The sequence below is a fragment of the Typopeltis vanoorti genome, chromosome 18, assembly GCF_054136105.1.
Source record: "Typopeltis vanoorti isolate ZY-2024b chromosome 18, IOZ_Tvanoo_1.0, whole genome shotgun sequence".
Lineage (NCBI taxonomy): Eukaryota > Metazoa > Arthropoda > Arachnida > Uropygi > Thelyphonidae > Typopeltis > Typopeltis vanoorti.
This window is the reverse complement of record NC_143566.1, coordinates 87,374,635-87,391,133: the sequence shown is the minus strand read 5'-3', so window position 1 is coordinate 87,391,133 and position 16,499 is coordinate 87,374,635. Positions and strand designations below refer to the sequence as shown.

The 16,499-nt window shown below is 35.8% G+C and overlaps 1 protein-coding gene across 1 annotated transcript in view; it reads right to left on the bottom strand.

Moving 5' to 3' along the window:
• Positions 1-1,147: 1,147 nt before the first annotated feature.
• Bug22 (cilia- and flagella-associated protein 20) overlaps positions 1,148-16,499 on the bottom strand; it is a 56,314-nt gene continuing 40,962 nt past the window's right edge. The window contains exon 5 of the mRNA XM_090408165.1: positions 1,148-1,565. Coding sequence (XP_090264291.1) covers positions 1,443-1,565 — 123 coding nt within the window. The 3' untranslated portion in view covers positions 1,148-1,442. The remainder of the gene's footprint in view (positions 1,566-16,499) is intronic.

Here is a 16,499-nt window from a genome sequence, read left to right as displayed (position 1 = left end):
ATAGGTCGTATGCAATGAGTAGTGTGTATTCTCAACCCCGCCCTGCAAGATTAAATCCTGAGTGTGCTACTGATTCTCATTGTCTACTTCGGCTAGTTTAGTTATCAAGAAGTCAGAAATAAGACCTTATTATCACTATGCTGCAATTTTTTTTATTAAGTTCATAATATGGAGTTAAATATCCAATTGTCTCGTGTATTTTCCAGTGCACTCCATTGAGTGATCATTATCCGTAAAATAACTTCCTCGCCCAGTCCAATCCTTCTGCTAATTTCTTTGAATCGAATTCTTTAACGCAATCATAATCTTCGGCAGAACTTTCCCCGCCATTTGGTTCAACGTAATCTATTAACTGTACCAGTTCCTCATTTAAATCTATTTCCACATGAATTGATTCACTAGTTGTTTATGACCATCGCAAAAGCCCTCAAAGTAGCCATTAATATAAAAATAAATTTTTTACATAAAAAAAGCATTACATATTGTATGTAACTCCCCAGAAAATAAAGTGTTTAGCTTGAGATTAATACACTTATGATTTTTAAAGCGCTTTCCTGGCAGCAAACAAAGATGATTTTCAACAATAAACAATATATATATGGTAAAAAATTGACGTACATGCATGCTAAAGAGTATTTCCCCTAATATAAATTTGTTACTTATAACTACATGTGCGATACGGGCAGACTCAAATTTAACGAAGACAAAATTTGATTTTTAAGTCGCATTGTGAAAAATATATGAAAAGATAAAGGGTTAATACAATTTGTAGACTGTGTTATTTCGAAACCATGTTGTATAAGTACCAAATTGAACAAGGGTTACTACAATTTGTAAACCGAGTTGTATAAGTACCGCATTATACGAGGGTTAGGTGTACACAATGAAAACAAAAATTTATAATAAAGGCTTTGATATGGTGAAGTATGTTTACAATAAAGATCTGCCTTGCTTGAAAGATGTACTGAAGCATATAAAAAAATTACTTTTGATGTTGTTGCTGAAAGCTTGCTCAAGTTGCACTGTTATTCCACTATAATAAATATTTTATCATTTTATTCCAGAAAAATAAAATATTAAAATTAATAGCACAAAATCTGTGCTACCTACTCATAAAAGTATGTTTCATTAACTAACCAATCAACAGTATTATCAGATAAAACTTTATTTTTTGCCATAATATATTCCAAAAATTTAAAACTGGCCTCTGAGAAATTGAAAAAGTTCTTAAAATGTTCCAGCTGATGAAGTACATATACAAGGTGGCATGATTATTCATAAATGGCATGGCAGTTCTGTGGAGTATATTTCTTACTTGAAAAGAAACAGTGTGCTTATTTAATAAAAACGTAACTAAACTAAAATATATTAAAACAAGAATGAAATTTTTACAAAAAAAAAGTATTATTCTAGAGCAACAATTACAAATAAGTCACTTCTTTTTATGCAGAGGCTTTTGCTTTATTATGTACAGGTATGTACAACTTGAATTCTGCAGGAAGCTCATCTTCTGAATACAGTCTATCAGAAAAGTATACACGGCGAACTCTACAATTAGCATGAATCTGCAAAATATAAGTAGCAATGAAAACATTTTGGGTTAGCTATGCAGAAAATGTTGCAAGTTACAGTCAACTCTCATAATAACAAATTCATAAAGGGAATTCGTTATAACAAACTATTCTTTTGGGCTCTGCTGTTTGCTATAATGAGAGCCAATTGCATAACACGGCATAATTTTAAAACTCAAATAGGGAATGCCAACTACAAGGGTGGTCTGAAAAGTTCTCGGTCTAACAATGAAAAAATTAATTTATAATTTCAAAATTATTTTCATTTTTCAACATAATCTCCCTTAAGACTAATACATTTATTCCAGCACCATTATGCCATCCCTGTAGTAGTTCTCAGGCTGCAATCACCTCTTGATTCGAAGAAAAATGCTGACCCGACAAGGAAGAGCTTTAGTTTTGGGAAGAGACAGAAGTCAGAGGGAGCCAAATCTGGGGAATAGGGTGGTTGTTCCAACAATTCATAGTGCAGATCCCTTAATTTTCCCATTGCCAAAACACCTTTGTGAGTAGATGCATTGTCCTGATGAAAGATGATTTTTTTCTTCTGCAAACTGGGTCTTTTCTCATGAATTTTTTCATCTAGTCAGGATAAAAGATTGGAATAATATTCCCCAGTTATTGTTTTACCCTTTTCAAGATAATAAACAAAATGCCTTTAGTCCCAAATCCCAAAACATCGATGTCATGATCTTTCCTCTGATGGAACCGACTTTATCTTTGGCATTGAACAACCAGCTTCTGTCCACTGTTTGGATTCTGGTGTGTAATGGTTAATCTAAGTCTCATCCATAGTAATAAATCAATGCACAAATTCAGTTTTATTCTTGTTAAAATGCTCCAAGAGCACTGTTCAGAGATTTTCATGCGAGTGCGTTTTTGATCTGCTGTGAGCATGCATCCATCTTGCGCAAAGCTTTTTCATTTGCAATTCTTCATGCAAAATATATCCTACGTGTTCTTTTGAAATGCCTATAATTTCATGCACTTTGACTCGCCGGTCATCCAATACCATATCATGCACTTGATCAAAGATTTCTGGTGTTGTTACACTTTTTGGACGTCTTTCACGTGATTCATCTTCAAGGTTGGTATGGCTACATTTAAACTTGGCAGCCCATTTCTTAATTGTTGAAAACGAAGGAGAAGAGTGCCCATAAACTTTTATGAACTTCAAATGAATTTCTTTTGGCATTAAACCTTCTTTTACAAAGAATTTTATAACCGCATGATACTCAATTTTATCCTTTTCAAGGGATACAGACAACACTTTTGCTTCAGACAGCTGTATAAAACAAACTACTTGATGGAATGGCTTGCAATTTCACATGGATGCTTATGACAGATGTACCGACTTAGAAAAAAAAAAATCTTGCCAGTAGTGTTGCCATCTATGGTCGAGGCCGAGAACTTTTCAGACCACCCTCATAAATCAGAATGATTGTCTTCCTATCCTGAAAGTATGGAAGATTTTCATTCTTTGTAAATGATTATTTAATTGGTTGCTATTACCAGGGCCAGTTTAACATGGTAGGTAGGCAATGCATCACATCGGGGCACCTTCTTCAAGGGGTACTGAAGTGAGTAGAAAAAAATAAAATAAAAACATGTTTCAATATTAGTGTTTATTAAATGTGGATAAAGCCTGTGTAGCTCAGTGGAAGTGGCGCTTGCGTCCTCTGCGCTTGACTGCTTGAAGTTAGACCTAGGTTCTAGTCTAGTCGCTGACTGGAGGAACTTTTTCTAAGTTTATCTTCGACCGGTTCCCGAGTTAGTCGATCTCTGGCACAGGCAAGCGGGTTTTTCGTCCCGTAAACTCAAGAAAATCGACCGCAGTACCCACATTATTTCAGACAGTGATATATCTTGTTAGGGTTAGGTACCAAGAGATGGCAGCACTTGTTTGCCAGCCTCTTCATTGGTGGCTGCTATAATTAGTGATAGACATGGGCCAGCTCTCTCTGATTGGCTACCGGTGGAGATTGAACTGCCCACTCAGTCTCCAAAAGCTAGATAGGGTATAAAGGCCTCGCCTACTCCCTATTCGGGAATAAAAGGCGTTTAGTTGATTTTTTTTTTTTTTAAATGTGGATATGCACTAAATATGTTGTAATAAATACAGCAACTTTTAATAACATTCAGCAAAAACTGCAAGTTGTTTTTTGCTGTGTAGTATAAAGCTGGTGGAAGCACTAAACAAGCCAATGCTTGTCCAGAGCATTCTGTTATAGGGGGGCATGCCTTACACTACTGGTTTTTTTTATTACATGCAGCGTGCATTCGCCAGTTAGAACGTGAGGCACTCACTCACGTGTATCCAGCTTAACCTCTATTATGAAGAGACATTCGGGCATTTTTTTTTGTAGAACAGACCACACGCATTGTTTGGTTTGTAAATCATAGAATTGTTGATTGCTAAACTCACAGTGAATATGTAGTTAATTCACACTGAGGTAAGTAGATTCAAAATTTAACCTGAGGCTTTACAAACCAGTGAAAAATTTATGCATTTCTTTAAGTATTTTCATTTTTTTTTATTTACATTTATTTTTTGTCTTACCAAATTTTTTATTTTTTACTTCAGAATAAATTTGGGCATAATGGAGACGAAAAAAAAATATCCAGTGCAAATAAAAAAAGAGCAGCCAAAGAACTTGAAAAAGAGAAAGGGCAGCTAACTAAATTTCTCAAAAAGAAGGTTTATCCACATACCTCTTAGATAAATTAAAAGATTTAAATTTAGAAAAAGTTCAGACTTAATGGTGAGCTTTGGTATCACCTCACTATTCCCAAATGTACAACTAATTGTAATAGCAACCCTTAATCTGCTAAAGTCGCACTTTCCCGTTGATATATCTGAACTATTTACATTTACAATACATGCAGGAGATTTCACATGGAAAGGGAAAATATACAAATAATTAGATGGGATAGCTATGGGCTTCTCCCTTTCTCACCCTTTAGCCAACTTCTACATAGAATACCTGGAAAAACTACTTATCAATACAGCCACTCTCAAATCAACACTTTGGCTATGCTATGTTGACAATATGCTTGCTATTTGGCCACATGGCCCAGGCGCATTGGATACATTCTTAGCACATTTAAATAGCTAATAACTGTCTGCCCTTCCTGGATACACTAATTACATGTCCTCCAGATGGTTCCTTATCATTCTCAGTTTTTAGAAAACCCACACATACAGGGAGATATCTATACAAACAATCACACCATCACCTTTCTCAACAGTATGGTATCTTAAAAATGCTAACCCACAGAGCGAGAGCAACCTGTTCCAATGACAATGCTCTTGCTGCTGAACTGGCTCACTTATGCCACACCTTCTTGGCCAATGGCTATAATCTCCATAAGATTAACAAAATACTAAATGCTCCTAAGAACCCCCCCCCCTCCCACTATCCACCACAGAGAACTACAACAAAACAATCATTATCCCATACATTAAAGGCATATCAGAAAAAATATCTAGAATTCTCAATAAACATGAACTACGCACTGTATTCAGACCGTGTGTCAAATTAGCAATTCTCATCCATTCACCTAAGGACAGCATCCCTCCTTTATTCACATCCAGGAGTAAATCTAAGTACTCTGCTCGTGTGATCAAGCTTACTATGGTCAAACAGGAAGAACTGCGGACATCTGCATCAGTGAACATAAAAGATACATCTGGCACTATGGCAAGTCGGGCCTAGCAGACCATGCTTTGGATACCCCTGCACAATCAACTGGAAGAAAACAAAAGTACTGCACAGAAGCTTTTACAAGTCAGAGAGATTGTTCTTAGAAGCAACAGAAGCCTTGAAACATACTCCGAATCTCAACAAATATGGCTGTAGAAATTTGCCTAAGATTTGGGAGACAGTCATCTTAAGACATAACTAGTACCTGCTTTCTCTCTCTGTATTTTTTTTTTTTTTTTTTTTTTTTTTTAAAGATAGAGGGCACCTAATTAGGACTTTAGTCTTTGTGTTGTTGCTACAATTTTGTTAAACTAGTCCCTTTGTTACACCATGTTGTTATAGTCTCGTGTACTGTGACAAACTGTGTTTTTGTGCTCTGAAGATGCTGGTTATAATATCAGCAATAAGTCAATAAATAATTATTTACTCTGATATATACCGTCAAAATTAAACAACATGTACGACGAACACATAAGCCTTTCTACACATCACTAGGAATGGGTAGATAGGAATATAATACTCTAAGGGGAGAATGGTGCAGCACAGCTTTGTAAAAGGTAGATTCTGCCTTAGTAATTTACTCATGTTTTATAATAGTGATAGCAGAATTAGATAAGGAAAATGGCTATGCCATAATAGTGCTGGAATATGCAAAAGCATTTGACAGAATATCACAATGAAAACTATTACATGAGTTAGAGCAAATTGGAATGGATATGAAGCTGGTAGCATGTATAGGGCAATGGCTGACAGACAGTATATGTATGGAGTGGAATCTAGGAGAATGAAGGTGACTAATGGAGTGCCTCAAGGGACTGTACTACAGCCGCTACTCTTTAATTGGTATATTATTGATATATTAAATGATTTAAGAGGAAAATACTTGGTTGTTTGCTGATTATGCAAAATTGATAGGGGCATTATTTAATAAAGGTGATGTAGATATCCCGAAGAATGGTTTAAAAATAATCATAGTTTAAAAATATTCATAATTTAAAATTATGAATATTTTTCAAATTGTTTATGTTAATATATTATTAGTTTTGGTTTTGTAACACATATATCAGCTAGTGATATACCTGTTATTGATATTATTATTGTAAATAAAATGTAAAGCGTTTCAAATTTAGAAGTACTTACTAGATTTTGATAGTTGTATCATTTCAATTTTTTTTTTAATTTAAAATTGTTAAGTGTTGAAATATTTGTTGTGTTTTGTGAAGATATTCTCTTGTCGGTAAAGAAAGACAATGTGTCAGCCATTATACATAACTTCTTGCTTGCCATTTGCATGGAGTGCATATGCCCGCTGATGTTTGATGTGTGATTGACAACTGACAGAGAGCGCGTTCAGTATTGGAGTAACGAGGAAAACGAGAGAAACTAATGGAAGTTTAAAAATGCAAACTGGAGAAATTTTGTTGTTAGGAAGTTTTTAAGTTTTACGTGACAGTCAGAAGAATAATAATAGAGCATTTCGAAAAGGAATCTTAGAACTGTGAGTCTTTAAACTGGAGGAGTTGAGACTGTCAACAAGTGTTTAGTTTATAGAAGAAGATATTAGAGTCAACTTTCTAAGGATCCCATTTGAATGTTCGAGAAACGCTGAATGGAAAATTTTTTCTTCTGTCTTAAGGACACCGGATTTCTATGGAAAAAGCAACTGATGAAATCAAATTAAACTGCAAGAGGTAAGAGTATTTACACTTCAATGAGACAAGAGGGAATAATATTCTATGCTACATAAGGGTGATAAGAAAGGATCCCATGGAAAAAACGAAGCAAATGTTTATATTTCTGGAAAAGGCCCTAACAAAGAAATGGACTCTGATGAACATTTTTGTTGTTGTGAAAACAAGGTGTTCAGTCATAGACGTGATTAAGTATATGTCAAACAATCCAATAACAGAATGAGTCAGAGAATGAATGATTTTAATATTTCGTATAAGAAAATATCTAAAGTGTAGATTTAATTTAGAAGGCCTTAGATCCAGTTGATTTTGTAGTTATTTAAAGTATATAATGTTTTAGTTTTATTAAGAGGTGCTTAAGGGACAAAGCTGTATAACTGAGAGGAGACCACCACATAGCTTTTAAAGGAATGCAGAGAACTGACCAGGTTATCTGACCTAATCTTCACCTTCTCATGGTGCACCCTGTTAGGTATCTGCCTGAATGCTGAACGAACGAGGATGGGCTGGCAATTTGGGATTTACAACCAAATTGTATTCTTATTGGCTTAAACCAAAATACAAAATGATGGCATGACATGACAGAATTTCATGCCGGCTAGGGCATTGCCTGGTTAAACAAGCCACCCATTGTTTTCACCAAGGAACAAGGGCAAACAGCGAAAAGTCAGCTACTGGAACAAATCCTAAAACTCACCCAGACTCAATATCGCCAGAGTTCAAGATCGGTACTGTCAACATAACAAGTCTGAATGGCAAAGAAATGGAGCTAGCAGAGGAACTGGATAAGTATCAGATCGATAAAATAGGGGTAACTGAAACAAAAACGACAAACTGGTGAGATCTTTCTGAGCAATAAATACAAAATATATTCAGGCAATGACAATCAAGGAAAAGAAGGAGTAGCCATAGTATTTAACACTAAATACGAGGCTAATCTTCTTGAATGGCAGGCAGTTTCAAGTACAGTGATGTGGGCAAATATCAGACTAGAGAACTGGACAATGAGATTTATTTGTGCCTATGGTCCCACAGAAGGTTCTGCTAAGGTAGAAGTGGAGGAATTTTCTGAGGCTTTAGAGAAAGCAGCTGACACAATGAAAAATGAAAAGCTGGTCCTTGTTGAAGATCTAAATAGCAGAGTGGGAAATGATTATCAGATCAAAAATATTTGGGGAAAATTTGGAGAAAAGAGCAAAGCTAATAATAATGGCAAATACCTGTTGGATTTCTGCTCAGGACATGGACTGGTTATTACTAACAACATGTTCCAACATAAAAATGTGCACAAATTCGTGAAGAGGCAAGGAATAAGAAAAGTCTCATTGATTATGTTATTGTCGATGGTGATATTTTCTCTCTGGTGCAGGATACCAGAGTATATAGAGGATTTGAAATTGGAAGTGATCCCCTTTTAGTCTTGAGCAGGATAAAATCGAATTTCATATTGAAAAGAATAACATGTAAGAAAGTTTTAAAGTGAATAAAAGTTGAGCTCTCAGATGTGAACTGTAGACTAAAATACACAAAGATTATTGAAAAAAAAAAAAAATGAAAGAGTTTGAGAACAGGAACCAAACCTTGGAGATTCAGTGGCAAGCTCTGAAGAAAAAATTGACTGATTCAGCCAGAGAGGTATGTGGTGAGGTTGTCCGCAAGGATGGAAAAAATCAGAACTCCATGGTGGACACAGGAAGTTAAAGAGGCAAGCATATCCAAAGTTCCTGGCAAATAAGTCAGCTTGCACTCTTAGAGAGTACGGAGACAAATGTAAGAAAGCTAAACAAATAGCTAAACAAAAGTCATGGGAAGACTTTGGTAAGAACATACAAAATAAATATCAAGAAGGTGGCAAGATATTCTGGAGGTTGTTGAAGAAGCTCAGAAATGGAGGGAAAAGTTCTGTAAAAGGAATTAGAGATGATAAAAGTGATATGAAAACTGGAGAAAAAGATATCCTTGATGTATGGAGTAATTACACCTGGTCGTCGACTTACAACCTATGTGACTTACAATCGTCCGCACTTACGACCACAAAAAATAAAATAAATTACTGAATAAATTAATAATAAATCAGGCAGCTGCGTGTACGATAACTATAGGATACGATAGTTATCATACGATAACCCGCTTACGATAACTATCTCTCACATACACTCAGTTGCTTTCAAGCATCTGTTGCGTGTGGTGTATTAATTAAAATTCTACTGAAATACTACCCATAAAATGTCTAGTAAAAGGAAATTACCTTCATCTACAGATACGCCAGCTAAAAAGTCAAGGAAACTATTGACTTAGAGTGTAAAATGAAAGTTATCCAGAAGTATGAAGGTGGAAAGAAAGTGAATACGATAGCACGTGACTTGAAGTTATCGCATTCCATGCTATTGATGATACTTAAGGACAAAGAAAGAATTCGAGAGGCTGTGAAAGGTTCTGCACCTATGAAGTCTACAATTTTAACCAAACAATGACAGGGACCCATCCATGAAATGGAGAAATTGTTGTTTATGTGGATGGAAGATTTAATACAGAAAAATTCACCCATGAGCCTTTGCACAGTGCAAGCGAATGCTAGAAGTCTGTTTCAGAGTTTAAAATCACGTGCCAAAGACGATTACACAGAAGTAGCTAGTACTGGTTGGTTTAAGCGTTTTAAAAAAAAAGATTTGCTTTGCATACTGTACGTGTCACAGGAGAAGCAGGAAGTGCAGGTGAAGCCCAAAAATTCATTGATGGTTTCGACTCTTTAATCAAAGAAGAAGGTTATCTACCGGAACAAATATTTAATGTAGATGAAACCGGCTTGCGATAGAAACGCATGCCTAATCGTACGTACATACACCAAGAAGCAAAGAGGATGCCAGGATTCAAAGCTTTTAAGGATCAGTCGACTTTGTAGTTGGTGGGAATGCCGCGGATTTTAAGCTGAAGCCTTTTCTCATTAATCGTTCAGAAAACCTTCGTGCATTTAAGCACATCAACAAGCACACACTGCCCATTTACTACCGTTCAAACCCTAAAGCTTGAATGACTCAAGCACTGTTCGAAGACTGGTTCATGAACTGCTTTATTCCCCAGGCTCGTGAATATTTTGCAGAGAGAGGTATTCCTTTCAAGATTTTATTGATTATGGACAATGCCCCTGCCCACCCTCCTCATCTGGACGACCTTCAAAATGATGTTAGAGTGATTTTTATGCCACATAACACAACCGCTCTCATTCAACCCACGGATCAGGGTGCTATTTCAGCATTCAAGGCTCACTATCTCAGAACGACATTCGCACAAGCCATCGAAGAGATAGATTCTGATGCTGATTTATCTTTGCGAAACTTTTGGAAGCAGTACAACATTCTTCAGTGTATCAAGAATATTTCGACTGCATGGGAATGTGTAACAAAGAATTGTATGTCGGTAATTTGGAAAAAGTGTCTAAAATGTTATGCAAATACATTTGAAGGATTTGAAAACGGAGAGGAACTGGAAGTGGTTACAGAAAAAATAGTTAAACTAGCAAAAAATCTTAAATTAGAATGTGAAATAGAAGACGTAGATGAGTTGCTAGATTGTGAAATAAAAGAACTTTCGGATGAAGAGTTGATTGAATTGGAAGCACAGAGAGTGTCAGAAGAAAAAGCGAGAGAGGAAGAAGAGAAAGAAGAAGAGGAGCCAATAAAGAAATTCACTGCAAAGAGTTTATCAGATTCTTTTTCTAAACTGAATAAAGCTCTCGCCAGTTTCAAAGCAATGGACCCTAATCTCGAACGATTCACAAAGGTTGAAAGTATCATTCAAGATGCTGTGCGTTGTTATCGTGAGATATATGAAGAAAAAAAGAAACAAACTGTTAAAACAAAGCTCAGCATGTTACTCATCAAGAGAACATCTCCTACCACAACCCAAGAACATGACCCTGACAATCCACAACCCAGCACAAGCAAAGATTAAAAATTGATTTTGTAAATTTCATTTCTATTAATTTTTACATTAATTTTAGATTGTATTTTTATGTTTACAGTATGTACAGTATTATTTTTCACATTATGTAAAATATACATAATTATAAATTTAAAAGATTAGAAAGGTTAAAGAATACTGTTAATAAATATATGGCCGACATACGACCAGATCAACTTACGACCTGTCAGCCAGAATGGAAGTCGGTCGTAAGTCGACGACCAAGTGTACTTCGAAAAATTGCTAAATCAAACTAGCAGTGATGATAGCACAATGATAAAAAAAACACTGACTAGGCATGCAATCAGGAATACATATCTATATTTGAAGAAATATGGATATGTATTCCTGAAATAGCCATCAAAAGTCTGAAATGTGCAAAGGCAGCTGGAATAGATGATATACGACCAGAAATGCTCAAGTATGGAGGTATAAAAGTCTTACAGTGGCTGCACTGCATAGTTAAGGGGGTCTGAACAGAGGGACGAATTCCAGATGATTGGAGCAGAGCTCTCGTAGAACCCATATAAAAAAAGGGAAATATAACTGAATGTGAGAATTACAGAGGTATTTCTCTACTGACTGTTCCTGGTAAGATTTATGATAAAAAGATGCTCAAGTAACAGGCCAAATGGAGGTTGTCAGGATCAGATTTTCACTTTACAAAAAATAGTTGAGAAATAATGGGAATATAACAAAGATCTGTATTGTTTTGTAAATCTGGAAAAAGCATATGAAAAGATGTCAAGAGAGAAGCTATTCAAAATGCTACAGCTGTATGGTGTCAGTGGGGCATTATATCAAGCAATACTTGGTCTTTATTTGAGCTATAAGTCGGCAGTTAGAATTGAAGTACAGGAAGATGGTTTAACATTAAATCTTGTGTCAGGCAAGGATGTACATTATCCCCTCTGTTATTCATTATCTATGTGGATCATATTATGAAGTGGTATTAAACCTGATATCAAAATTGGACATGTTAATGACAGCTCTCTGCTTTATACCTCTAAATAAATCTGCTACAAGTCTGCAAGATTCCTTGACCAAATTGAATAACTGTTGTAAAAGATATGGTATGAAGGTCAGCAATAACAAGACAAAGACAATGAAAACAGGCAGAAGCATTGAAAATATCAACTGCATTGTGAATGGAGAACCTATAGAACAAGAAAAACATTTCGGCTACTTAGGCACGATTTTTAGTGAAGATGGTAAATTAAATATGGAAATACAGTGGAACCTCAGTTGTCGAATGCCTCTGTTCTCGAACAATTCAGTTCCCGAACATATATTTTACAAACAGACAAATGGCAACCACGTGCTCTGCATGCTGAGCTATAAAGCAGGAAAGTATCAGTTAGACGGCATCCTTCGTTCAGTGCAGATACCTGCTCGAATTTGCAGTGAGTTTTCTTGATTTTCTTTATGTTCTGTTGGTTTTTTTTTTCATAAATTATTAATTAACCTCCATGGAACCGCAGAACAATAGTGATAGCAGCAAACCAAAAAGAAAAGTTGTTAGAACCACCACAATAGAGATGAAAAAAGAAATCATATCCAAAATGAAAATGCTGTTCATGTCTCGGATCTTGTTATGCAGTTCAGTATGGCGAAATCAACGATCTGTATAATACTCAAAAATAAAGAGGTGATCAATTTTCGTCTATATCTTATCTATTTATTGTGTTTATTCTTTTTATGTAAGATTTTATGGATTTTCATCATTTTGGGATACGATTTTATGCATGAAGTACTATTGTAAAGGTTTAAATAAACAATCACCTCGGGTTCGGGAACAGATTAATCCCTTTTACATTAATTCTTATGGGAAAATGGTTTCAGTTTTCGAACAATTCGGTTTCCGAACAGTCTTTGGGAATGAATTAAGTTCGACAACCAAGGTTCCTAGACAACAGATTCAACAAAGCTGGTATGATTAAAAGTCAAATGAAAAAGTTTATATTTAATAACAGATAAATTAGTCAAAACACTAATTTAGCTGTATACAAGACAGTGTTCAAACCAATTTTAACTTATGAATCTGAGAGCTGGGTCAGAAGTAAAACACTTCACCAAAGACTAGAGGCCACAGATATGAGAGTCGTGAGAAAGATTAGGGGGCATGAACAGATGGCATAAAATTGACTTTGTACCGTGTCAATCCACCTATTTCATGGTCTTCCTCTGGGTCGTTTTCCTGCTAACCTGGCAGAGAACACTTGTTTTGCCATTCTTTCCTCGCCCATTCCACCTGAGATTAGTTCTGCTAACGCATTCCTGGATGCTGACAATGTCAAGTTCTTTTCTAATATCCTCGTTTTTAATATGATATTGCCATTGATGCCATCAATTCACCCCTCTAATATTTCTCAGGACTCTCATATCTGCAGTCTCTAGTCTTTGGTCAAGTGTTTTACTTGTTCCACGGGTTCTCCGTTCACAACACAGTTGACATTTTCAACTATTCTACCTATTTTCATTGTCTTTGTCTTTTTATTGCTGACCTTCGCACCATACCTATTACAACAGTTATTCAATTTAATCAGGAAATCTTGCAAACTTGTAGCGGATATATTTAGAAGTATAACATCGTCCGCATAAAACAAAGAGCTGACATTAACATCTCCAATTTTGATATCATGTTTAATACCACTTTCATTCATAATGTGATCCATATAGATAATGAATAATAGAGAGGATAATGTACATCCTTGTCTCACACCAGATTTAACATTAAACCATCTTCCTGTACTTCCTTCAATTCTAACTGCTGATTTACAACTCAAATAAAGATTAAGTATTGCTTGATATAATGCCCCATTTACACCATATAACTGTAGCGTATTGAATAGATTCTCTCTTGGCACCTTATCATATGCCTTTTCCAGATCGACAAAACTTAAATACAGATCTTTGTTATATTCCCAAGCTTTCTCAACTATTTGTTGTAAAGTGAAGATCTGATCCAGACAGCCTCTATTTGGCCTGAATTCAGCTTGTTCCTCATCAAGCTTTTCATCCACAATTCTTCTCAACCGTTTCTCCAGTATACTTGCATAGATCTTGCCAGGAACACTCAGTAGGGAAATACCTCTGTAATTCTCACATTCAGTTTTATTTCCTTTTTTATATATGGGTACTATGAGAGCTCTACTCCAATCATCAGGAATTTGTCCCTCTATCCAGGCTTTCTGAACTATACATTGCAGCCACTGTAAGACTTTTATACCACCATACTTCAGCATTTCTGGTCGAATATCATCTACTCCTGCTGCCTTTCCACATTTTAAGCCTTTGATGCCTTTTTCTACTACAAGTATGTATATATATTCATGCCTGTATGCTGGTTGAGTGTTTTTAAACACTGCTATCACTGCTTGTTTCATTTAGCAATTTTTTGAAGTAATTACTCCATACTTCAAGATATCTTTTTCTCCTGTTTTCATGTCACCTTTATCATCTCTACTTCCTTTTACAGCACTCTTTCCTCCATTTTAAGCTTCTTCAACAACCTCCAGAATATCTTACCTTCTTGATATTTATTTTCTATGTTTTTGCCAAAGTCCTCCCATGACTTTTGTTGAGCTAGTTTTACACAGTGTTTCGCTTTCTTATATTTGTTTCTATATTCTCTAAGAGCACAAGCTGACTTATTTGCCAGGTACTTTTGATATGCTTTCAGAAAAATCAGAACTCCACCATGGAGTTCTGATTTTTTCTATCCTTGCAGACAACCTCACCACATGCCTTGCTGGTTGAATCAATCAGGGTGTTCTTCAAGGCTTGCCACTCAATCTCCACGGTTTGGTTCCTGTTCTCAAACACTTCCATTTTTTCTTCCATAATCTTTGTGTATTTTAGTCTACAGTTCACATCTGAGAGCTGCTCAACTTTTATTTGCTTTAAAACTTTCTTACATGTCATTCTTTTCAATATGAAATTCAATTTTATCCTGCTCAAGACTAAATAGCGATTGCTTCCAATTTCAAATCCTCTGTACACTCTGGTGTCCTGCACCAGGGAGAAAACATCACTATCAACAATAACATAGTCAATGAGACTTTTTTTATTCCTTGCCTCTTCTCTCCATGTGAATTTGTGCACATTTTTATGTTGGAACATGGTGTTAGTAATAACCAGTCCATGTCCTGAGCAGAAATCCAACAGGTATCTGCCATTATCATTAGCTTTGCTCTTTTCTCCAAATTTTCCCAAAATATTTTTGTATGTCTGACAATCATTTCCTACTCTGCTATTTAGATACCCAACAAGGACCAATTTTTCCTTTTTCATTGTGTCAGTTGCTTTTTCTAAAGCATTAAAAAAATTCCTCCACTTCTACCTTAGTAGAACCTTCTGTGGGACCATAGGCACAAATAAGTCTCATTGTCCAATTCCCCATTCTGATATTTGCCCACATCACTCTACTTGAGACTGCCAGCCATTCAAGAAGATTAGTCTCGTATTTTGTGTTGAATACTATGGCTACTCCTTTTACTTGATTGCCATTGCCTGAATATAACATCTTATATTTATTGCTCAGATAGATCTCAGGTAGTCATAGAGCACAGATAGTCATTGCAACATTACCAGTTTTTGTCTTTTTTGTTTCAGTCACCTCTATTATGTCGATCTGGTACTTATCTAATTCTTCAGCTAGCTCCATTTCTTTGCCATTCAGGCTTCTTATGTTGATAGTACCGATCTTTAACTCTGGTGATGTTGAGTTGGGGTGTGCTTTCAGATTTGTTCCAGTAGCTGACTTTTCGCTGTTCGCCCTGGTTCCCTGGTGAAAACAATGGTGACCTTGTTTAACCGGGTGATGCCCCAGCCAGCATGAAATTTCATCATGTTGTACCATCATTTGTATATTGGTTTAAGCCAATAAGAATACAATTTGGTCGGTTAAATCCCAAATTGGCAGCTCATCCTCGTTTGTTCAGTATCTAGGTAGATACCCAACAGGGTGCACCACAAGAAGCTGAGGATTGAACATTAGGTCAGAAGCCCTGGTCGGTTCTCCGCATTCCTTTAAAGGCTATGTGGAGTTCTCCTCTCAATTATACAGCTTTGACCCTTAAGCACCCCGCCTCAGAAGATAGAAATATAAAATCTGACAATGTTGGAGCCTTGAGAAGTAACAGATTGATTTGGAGGAAAATTGTATATAGGAAGTTATGAAAATTTTTCATGTAGTACTATCGTATCCTGTACACCCCTTGAGGGTAAATGTCAGGAATTTGATGATGATGATAGTTTTGTTAAATGTATATATTTTTTATTTGGTCTTGAGTCTGATTTTCTGGATTCTAAAAGAAATAGTTGAAAGTCATTGCAAAAATCGGAATTGAATCCTTGTATAATTAATAAACACTCAGAGTATAAAAATTTCTTTATAGATACAATATCAAAACAAATTCCATAAAACTGACACAAAAAGTTTTCAATATATGAAAAACACAGACAAAGGATCACCCCTGCAGGTTGTGAAAGAACATGCGGACTAGAATTTTTGCTTGAAGAGGGAAGAATGGACTTCTAGATGTAATTTTGAGTGCCCTGACAGGTGATTG